At 45.8% G+C, this 9387-nt stretch overlaps 3 protein-coding genes across 3 annotated transcripts; 1 reads left to right on the forward strand and 2 right to left on the reverse strand.

Annotated features, from left to right (window-relative positions):
* Nucleotides 1–2829: 2829 nt before the first annotated feature.
* BU26DRAFT_546558 (uncharacterized protein) lies at nt 2830–3585 on the reverse strand (the record flags this gene model as incomplete). Its single annotated transcript, XM_033831845.1, has 3 exons — nt 2830–3213; nt 3437–3523; nt 3556–3585. 3 exons carry the CDS (start codon nt 3583–3585, stop codon nt 2830–2832), a joined length of 501 nt encoding a protein of 166 aa, XP_033689229.1.
* Nucleotides 3586–3816: 231 nt separating this feature from the next.
* Nucleotides 3817–4821, forward strand: BU26DRAFT_415924 (uncharacterized protein; the record flags this gene model as incomplete). Its single annotated transcript, XM_033823138.1, has 1 exon — nt 3817–4821. One exon carries the CDS (start codon nt 3817–3819, stop codon nt 4819–4821), a length of 1005 nt encoding a protein of 334 aa, XP_033689230.1.
* A 559-nt stretch (nt 4822–5380) lies between these two features.
* On the reverse strand, nt 5381–5932 carry BU26DRAFT_500019 (uncharacterized protein; the record flags this gene model as incomplete). The annotated part of the gene is made up of 1 exon (XM_033826459.1): nt 5381–5932. The coding sequence occupies one exon, from the start codon at nt 5930–5932 to the stop codon at nt 5381–5383; it is 552 nt and encodes a 183-aa protein (XP_033689231.1).
* Between the last annotated feature and the right edge of the window lie 3455 nt (nt 5933–9387).

The raw sequence follows: 9387 nt of genomic DNA on the forward strand, positions 1-9387 counted from the left end.
CGTCCAGATGCGAAGATTCTCGTGAGTGAGAGGAAGGCGCGCTGATAGAGGTGTCGCAGGCGGTGACGAAAGCGAGGCTGGGGCCGGGATCGAGAGCGAGAGAGAGGGAGGATGCGTCCGTCGCTTCGACGCCAGACGGGGTACGCCTGGGTCCTCGGAACGGGCGCGTTTTCGATTTTCTAGCATGAGAGAACGACTTTGTGGAGCGTCGTGGCCTTTCTCACGGGGACGCCGTCGACTGTAGGGTGCGTGTTGTGGTCGTTCGACGAGACGAATGTTTGTTTGGTGTTGACGTATCTCCCGAGGTCGGCCCGGTTAAGCTCCGACCACCCGACCCGGCTGCAATCACGTGCAACGAGGCGGCCAACATGAATACGCAGATTAAGAAATAGAGATGTATTTCAGCGATAAGTTACGAAATGAAATCTGCTATTCACAAGGACGAATGTGGCTACCGCTCATCGAATGTGTCTGGCTTGGTGATCGCCGAGCCCGAGCAAGCTCCAGCCCACCCTGCACGTGACCGAGCAATGTATACCTACGCACCTCATAGATTTTGCTCTTGCAGCCGTATTCTAAGCTGTCACATGCGACCAAGCGTAAAACCAAATGTAAAAACACGTCCTATGCTGAGAGTTCGTGTCTTAGTTTGCCGAACTCGGTTTAGCTTCTCCTCCCACGCCGCGCTAAGTCTGCTAGCCTCGTTTTTTCTCGCCGCCCATCCTGTGAAGAGGCGCCTCACGCGAGTCCACCTTTGACACCATTGCAAACTCCTTTTTCGCATGGTGTATCCACATCGCCATACTGCGGGGAACGCACCCTTAAACGCTCGTCGACACTACAGCTAGCATCCATTGGGCTGAGCACCCATCCTCCCGCGAAGACACCGCACTACATCTAGCATATATCGGCTTGAGCATGCGCGCCCTCATACACGAAAAACACGTCGACGCCGCGTCCGGCATGCGTTCGCTCGAGCGTGCGTGCCCTTATACGCGAAGAACACATCGACGCCACATCCAGCGCATGTCAGCTCGAGCCGCGCCCCTATCCGCGGAGGATACGGCGGCACACCCACAAGAATCCATCCAGTTGAGCATCAGCACCATCGTACGCGGACAACACGGGGGCGGGTCATCGGGCTGAGCATCCTCAACCTTCACATCTCGAACAACACCGTGGCTATACTGGCGTCTATTTTCCTGAGGATCAACCCCATCATACGCGAGGAATCCGCAGCGGCTGCATACCTACCGGAATCCATCGTACAGGGAGAATTCAGGGGGCAGGCTATCCGGCTGAGCATCGTCAACTTCACATCGCGGAGGACATAGCGACTTTGCGAGCGTCTATTCGTCTGAGGATTAAACCATTATACGTGAGGAATACAGTGGCGCTATAACCAGCATCTATCAAGCTAAGCATTCTTTCCTCACATCGCAGAGGACGCGACGGCACTGAACTAGGATTTATCAGTCTCCGCAACCAGCCTCACACTTCACAGGGGATATGACAGCACAATGGACCAGTCAAGAATTCTAATACCAGTTCGTTGTTCAGCAAGCGTATGGGACAGGTGAAGAGTAACTCCTAAAGGAATGGCGTGAGGACACCTCCTCGCCTTTACCCTCTAGGAAAGCTTCATCTGCACGTGACCGTCGTACGCCCTCTCACCTTGACACTTTACTGAGAACAGGGCGGCACTACAACAAGTTCTCATTGGCGTCCCTCCAATCGCCCTAATACTAATGGACATCTGGTGGCAGTACAATATCAATATGCGCTTCTATCCGCGGCCTCCATGCAATCGCTCTAACACTCAGGAATTAGGCGGCCATATGGGCGAGCTCCTATCGGCATACTACATCTTACCCTCGTACTCCACGGAACACGGCGGCCTTGCGAGTTAGACGTGTAGTCTGCTTTTTCCACCTTAACCTCATACCCCACCAAGAAATGGTGGGCTTACGGCTTGGGCTCCCGATCGCCTTCTTACGTCTCGTCCTCATACTCTATGAAGAACGCGGCCATCAGTGAATTGGGCTCCCAATGAGCTTCCTATATGTCACCTTCATGCTCCACAGAGGACGGCAGTCTTGCTATATAGGCTTCTAAATGGCTTCCTGCGTCTCGCCCCATCCTCCATAAGGAACACAGCTATCTTACAATCTGGATTCTCACCGGCTTCCTTATCCTCTTGATCCCATCGTATTCCAAGGAACTAGGCGTCATTATGAATTAGGCTCCCGTTAGATTCCTTGATCTTTTGGATCTCACTGGTCTTTAACGACGGCGATATCACGAATTCAGGCCCCGTCGGCATTCTTCATCCTTTGAATCCTGTGTTAGTTTTTAGAGACGTGGCCGCATTACGAATCGGGCTCGCAGCGGCTTCCTTCTGCATCCTATGATGCTCGTCTTGAAGTCGCGGCGATATCACAAATTCGGTCGCCTCGGTTTCCTCCATCTCCATCTTGAACTGCTCTTTGGCGGATACAGCAACATGTTAACCTGCCCTTATTATTGAAGTGCTAGAATGGTGTGCGCGCCTATATACTTATTCAAGAAAGACGCAATTCACATTCTTAAGCATTCAACCAGAGTACTCCACCATTGCGAATGGGGTGGTATTTCTACGAGCTTCCATACCAGCTTCTCACTCTGGCATACATGGGCCCCCATGAAGATTGCGGTGGGATATCCTCAAGCTCTAATTCGAGTTCCCACGATCGCACTTGCGCCTTTGCCAAGTCCACGGAGGTACGTTCTCAAGCTTTATTCGGCGTCCTCTACCGTATGGTAGCATGCGCCTTTGTGAAGAAGGCAGCATTATACCCTTGAGCTTGGATCGGCGTCTTCGACCGTACAAGAGCACCCGTCAGACGCAGCCACTGTGGCCTTCTCCAAGGCGCTTCCGTCGGCTTTCTCACTGCTCGGTCTGGGCGAAATTACGGCCCGGCGTTCTATTGATGGACGGGCCGCTGGTCTATCAGACGGTTGGACGGTGGACAATGTTATAACGCGCGAGGACGATGGAAAGATGCTTTGATTTCTGTATGCTGTTCCGGGCGCCTGCGAAGGGGAGGCTCGACTAGTGGAGATGGGAGTGCCCAGGGGTTTGGAACTGTTGGAGCTCGATCGAGGGACGTTATGCTGGGGCGGCGCTAGATAGGGAGCTTTTCGACGCCGAATACGGACCACACCCCTAAAACCCTTCGAGTTCTCGCAAGAACGAAGTTCAACATGGAATCCTATTAACAGCCTAAATAGGATGGAGATCGAGGCGACCGAGCAAGCTGATGATGGATCGGAGAAGGTAGTGGAGTGAATGACCCGGGGCTCCGGTACCGCTCGCCGCCGTTGAGTCTCAAGGTCGAATACTATTAACATAAGTCTGAGTCTTGTCCACCTTATTATCGTGGTCGAAGACACTTACTGCTTCCTTTCCTAGCTGCGCAACTTGTGGTTTGCCTCCCTCCGCTCTCTCAGGGTTCTCTTGCTTGGTATCTTTAATCTTGGTTGCCTGTTATTCTGCCATGCATCATATTCACTTACAGTTCCGAGGGACCGAGGCTGGCCATCCATGCCCTGCGCCAAGGCGTTGTCACCGCACAATCTAAAATGTAATATATTTTTTATGATGCGCTTCTTTCGATATAAAACGTAATCCTAAGGGGCCTTGTTATTAGCACTACACCTTCCCGCATCTTCAGTTGAGCCAATTGGAGGGTCTATCCGCAAACCTCGAGCGCCGACGCAACTATGTCCGAACATGGTGAAGCCTACTCTATTAAGCATATTGATGCTGAACGCACAATGTCTAACCCTGGCAAAGCGCACATCACCGACATCATCCAGCAGATTGATGCCAACTCATGGCTCATTGGGGACTGGATCCTCACTAGGAGCTCTCCACCGTTGCCCTTAGACATAACTTCCACTTCAAATCCCTTAGGCTGGCTTGACGAAGCCGAAAACGCATCCTACACCTTCACCTACTCATCCCCGCCTCCTCCACCTGCCACCACCCTCGATACGCCCTACATCAAGCCCACCTACGACTGCTCCGGCGGCCGCGCATTCTTTAGCATTGGCACTAAAGTTGTCTGCAAGATCCGCCAACTTGAGCATTTTGATATCACAGTGACCAGCGAACTGGACACGCTCTCGTACGTCTGCGCTAAACGGCCAACCTCCTTCACGACACCACGAATTGTCCATGCCTTCGAGACTGCCGATCGCAGCTTTCTGTTCATGACACGAGTCCCAGGCCGCACGCTTGCCGCTGCGTGGCGCGAGCTGAGTGAGGAGAAGCGTCAGAGCTACGCCGAGGCGGTCGTGTGCGCCATCAAGGAGATGATGGGATGGGAGTCAAGTGTTGTTGGAGGCATTGATGGGAAGGGAATTTGGGAACCCTATCTCCAGCGCTCCGAGGAAGACACTTTCGATGTAATCGCTATCCGCACAGCGTGCGAGCAGCTTGGGATGGATATGCAGGCGCCTTTCGTCTTCTACCATGCCAATCTCGGACCAACTAATGTCTTGCTCCTTGACGGACCTGGACCCACTATGACATCTTCGAGTACATCCCCTCCGCAGCCCGCAATTGGAATTATCGACTTCGAAATCGCAGGCTTCTTCCCAAAGGACTGGATCGCGACCAAGTTCTCTGTATCTTGCGGTCTGAATCTTGAGTTCGAAGCTGAGGGCGAGCATGAGGACCCATACTGGTGGCGGAGGACCGTTGGGCGGAGGCTGTATAAATCGGGTTTAAGGGAAGTAGGGAGGGAGTACATGAAGTGGCAAAACAAGAGGAATTAGGGGAAGGGGATTGGGGGTGCACTGTTTGGAGGATTATGCGACCGAAGATTCCGAATAATATGCTTGCTATCTGCACGCTCGGCTGTGCTAGATACATAGACTCGGACGTTTTCCTCAAACTCGGCGCTCAAGGAAACGCCGCTCATGACAGTGAGAACGTCTGAGATAGATAGAATGATCAAATGATGACTTGCGTGCCTCTGTACCCATGCCGTGAAATATCCAACTGCCCCTAACCACTCACCACAGCTGCGCCGGCTGCGCCTCCACTATTATTGCCCACCTTCCCATCACCGATCATTCCCCTTGCCATCCTGACTTTCTCCTTTGTCACCATTGCAACATTTTCCGTCCTGATCACCTCCTTTCTTTCCACCCTTGTTGCCCAGGCCCTCAGCGCTATCCTCGTCCAAGCTCTCGGCGCCATCCTCACCCTCCCTATGCAGGTCCTCTCGAGAAGTGTCGACCTGAACATCGATGCGGACAAAGTCTATCCATGCACCGCACTTCTGGCACTTCGTCATTCCTATTTCGTTGTTGTGTTCGCATTGACGGCATCTCATGGCGATTGAGCGAGTATGGCAAAGTTGGAGATGGGTGGTGGAGGAATGTAAGGTGGTTTGAAACATTTTCGTGATAGGCTTTCGCCTTTCGCGCTGTAATTCGTGATAATGGCAGACGAAGCGAAGTGCTGGAAATACTGAGGTGTCGAACGGGAACCCGCGGATTTAACCTTCTCTTCCAAGGGGACTTGTGGCCTCGCAAACATTGCTCTGCGATCATGTATAGGAGTGGTGCTTGTGATTGTAGCTTGTGTCCGAGGAAGCTTTCGAGGTTTTACGCGCCTGATGCTCTTTGCAGCCTCGGGTTGTTGCTGGATTACCGTTTCGATTGTCAGTGGAAGCTGTAGCAGGTGGGCCTTGACGAGATCACGCATTGCGACGTTTGTTGTTGCCGTCCGTGTCTGATACTCCTCGTCGTTATTGGGATGTTGCTGAATAACGGTTTGGATTGCGAAGTAATGGCTGTAGCAAGCAGGATTAGCTTTTTCGATGCGGTCATGCCCAGGGACGTTTGCCACTATAGTCCGCGCCTCGAAATCCGTGGCCATTGGGCTTGTCTTTGGATGTCATCTCTGGTTGCCAGGTGGAGGCTGTAGCAAGCTGAATTAGCCTTCTCAATGGCAACATGCCGGTGACGATTTGCTAATGCGGTAAGCACCGCAAGTATTCTGAAGCCTGACCCTGAGGACATGTTGTAAGAATTTCGAGGAACATGAGAGATTTGTGGGATGACAGCAAATTGTGGTAATTCGCCCAGACTCGAAGCTTCCTCAACTCCGATTGGCGCATCGGAGGCTAACGACAGCGGCTTGATAGATGGAGAAGGCGTTGGCGGGGACTCCGAATAGTAGAAGTTCTGTTGCCGGATATGGTTACTACTTCACGTGACCTGGTCATGTATATATATAGCCATATTTCTCGTATTCTTAATTAATCAACTCATGTCTTAATACTCTGCAATTCACCTAATAGTTATAAGCCCGGATTTGCCTACTACTGTAAATTAAACCTGCTAAGTTTATTTAATACAATTAGACGATAGAGTTACTAACTTATACACCTCGTCGTCGCTAACAGATTCTAGAGTTACTCTAGAAATACGCTATACACAATTAAATTAGCTCTGCGCACTATAATTTCTACAATAGAGAACACTATTACTATTACTAACGTTACAAAAGCCGTTAAAATACTTAGTGCTTCGTAGAATTAGCCTTACTAGAAGTTTCTTGTAAAGAAAAAGGCTACATAATATAGGGTTTAGGCCTACTACAACCTAGATCTAAAAGAGTTAGAACGTAAGAGGATTTAGAAGAAGCCTAAACGCCTAACGCTGTTAATAATTAAGCAAGAAGCTACAAAGATAGGGGATCTTAACGCTAACGAAAAGTTAGAGTACTAGGACTAGAAAGAAAGGTATAAGGAGAACCTTAAGAAGCACCTCCTTATATAGAAAGGTCTAAGGAAAGTATTAGTATACATCGCTATAATAATTAATACCTACCTTATACTATATATTATAGACAAGAATACAGCCTATAAAAGGTTAGTAAGCTTAAAGAAATAGGTCGTAATAACTAACGCGTTACGTTAAGACGTACTACTAGAATAATATAAGAAAGTCTAGAAGACCTAGAAGGGTAATAAACTAGATAACTAGCTTAATAAATAGATTTAGATTACTAACTATATAGCTAAACTTAACATGCTAGACGTATAGAGTACACGAGCCTAGAGAGAGCTACTTAAAGCTCTTTAACTAATTAATAAAGCGTACTCTACGCTTAGGATTACGTAGCTATTTACCTAGCTAGAAAATTAAGCTTCTATAGTACTAGACCTAGTAGCAGAATTTAAACAGCTATAGAGAGCTACTAAACCTATTATAGCTAGCCTAGAGACGTATATAATACTAGGTACAGTATTATAACAATAGAACTAGAGCTAGAGACGTAGTAAGTTTTAAGGAGAAATACTAGAGTACTTCTACGGGCATTGTTACTAGTTTAGCTAGTGCTTTTACGTTAACCTAAAGGTCTGTCTAACTAGCTAGAAGCCTAACGCGAAAATTTAGGCTAAGTTTAATAAGAAAAAGAAGGAAAAGAAGTAGGCTAAGAAGTTTAAACAAGCCGCTAATTAGAGAACCCCTAAATAGCGAAATAAACCTACGCTAAAAGCGAGCACTACTCTACTAAGCTTTAATAATAACAAGCTAATAAGCGGTACCTCTTCTACTAACCCCGTATTCTACTCCTTTAGTGCAACAGCTAAGGTTTTAGAAACCTAGAAGATAGTTCTAACAGCTCTACACCTTATTAATAGGTAGATCTGTAACTCTAGCTCTAATATTTACGTCTACAACTTAGAGAATTAGAGCTAGAAAAAGACGGTAGAAGCTAACTTAAACGTCGTCGTATACGCTAGAGGGCAAGCTATAAGAATTAAAGCTTAGAAAGAGGTAATTCTCTAGACTAATACTCTATTAGGACTAACTCTAATACGCCTTACCTATATAGCGTTAGTAGAGAGCTTCTTTATAAACGTTATAGGGCTTGCGCGCTCTTAAGACGTTAGAATCTACTTTAACTCTAGTAGAGACATTCTATATAAGAATAAGCCTAGTAATATAGTCTACAACTTAGAGTATAAATAGAGGCACTAGCTACTTAACGTAGATAAAAATAGCCGCCCTAATCTATAGGAAATATTCGCTATATTTATAATAGTATATTAACTATTAAAGAACCTACAACTAGTAATAATTACTACTAGAGCTAAGGCCTATTAACTATAGGTACACCTAAACAAGAAAGCTATTACGCACCTAGAAGAGGCCGTTACTAGCTTTAAGCTTAAGAAGAATACACCTCTAGTTAACTAGAAGAACTGTAACACCTATATATAGTTAAAAATAAATTATTAAGTCTTCTAGAGACCTAGATTAACGCCTGCAAAGCGTTTCTTCTACTAAATAGGGATAAATTTAGTTTAACTACTACTAATAGAAGAAACCTGTTTTAACAAGAATAAGTAGAGACTTTACGCAATTAATAAATTCTTAGGCTAGTATAAAGAATATACGTTACCCGCAAAAAGTAGAGTAGTATTAATGCCTGCTATACGTAGAATAATCGCTAAACTATAGCGTTAATTTAAGTACTTAGTCGTTATACTTAGAACTAACAATAAGAAGAGTTTTAGTAATAAGCTTACTAAGATCTACATTAAATTAGATATTAAATATAAGCCTAGCTTACCTAAGACGCCTAAGTAGAATAGTTGTATAGAGAAAGCTAGAGACGCGATAATTATAAAAAGCTAAGTAATAAGAATTACAGCTAGATTACCTAAGAAGCTAGCTTTAGAGCTATTTATTACAGCTATTTAAATTCTTAACACTACGCTAGTTAAATTAAACAGCTAGAAAACTCTATATAAGGTAGTAATAGGTTATAAACTATTAGTAGCTTATTACGCCTCTATTAGCTGTCGAGCGTATGTTTATAGAAAGAACCTTAAGAAAGCTAACAAACTAGAAGTACGTACTTATATTAGGTACCTACTAGAATAGAACTTCTTAAATATCTTTAGAATCTAGATACTCTTAAAGAATAAGGTTATCTAAACTTAAGACGTCTTGTTTATGCGCGACAAGCTATACAAGAATAATAGTAGCAAATATAGGAAGTCTCTAGTAGTTAATATAATTAATATTAAGGTGTATAATATCCCTTATAAAGAGCTTACAATAGAGGTTAAAGATCTGCTACTATAGAGCTAATTACGTCTATTTAATATAACTTTAGACAAATAGACCTTAACACTAGAGCAATATATACTAGCTAAAGAATTAGTAGAAGAAGACCTAGAAATACAAATCTAGAAGAAGTAATAACAAGCTAAAGAGTGTAATAAGTCTCTAAGAGGTTACTTAATTACTCTAGCGTTGTTAAGATACTCTACTCTACATAGTAAGAGCTTAAGAAGCGCGTTAAGAAAGACT

This window comes from Trematosphaeria pertusa (genome assembly GCF_010094035.1).
Source record: "Trematosphaeria pertusa strain CBS 122368 unplaced genomic scaffold BU26scaffold_2, whole genome shotgun sequence".
Classification (NCBI taxonomy): domain Eukaryota; kingdom Fungi; phylum Ascomycota; class Dothideomycetes; order Pleosporales; family Trematosphaeriaceae; genus Trematosphaeria; species Trematosphaeria pertusa.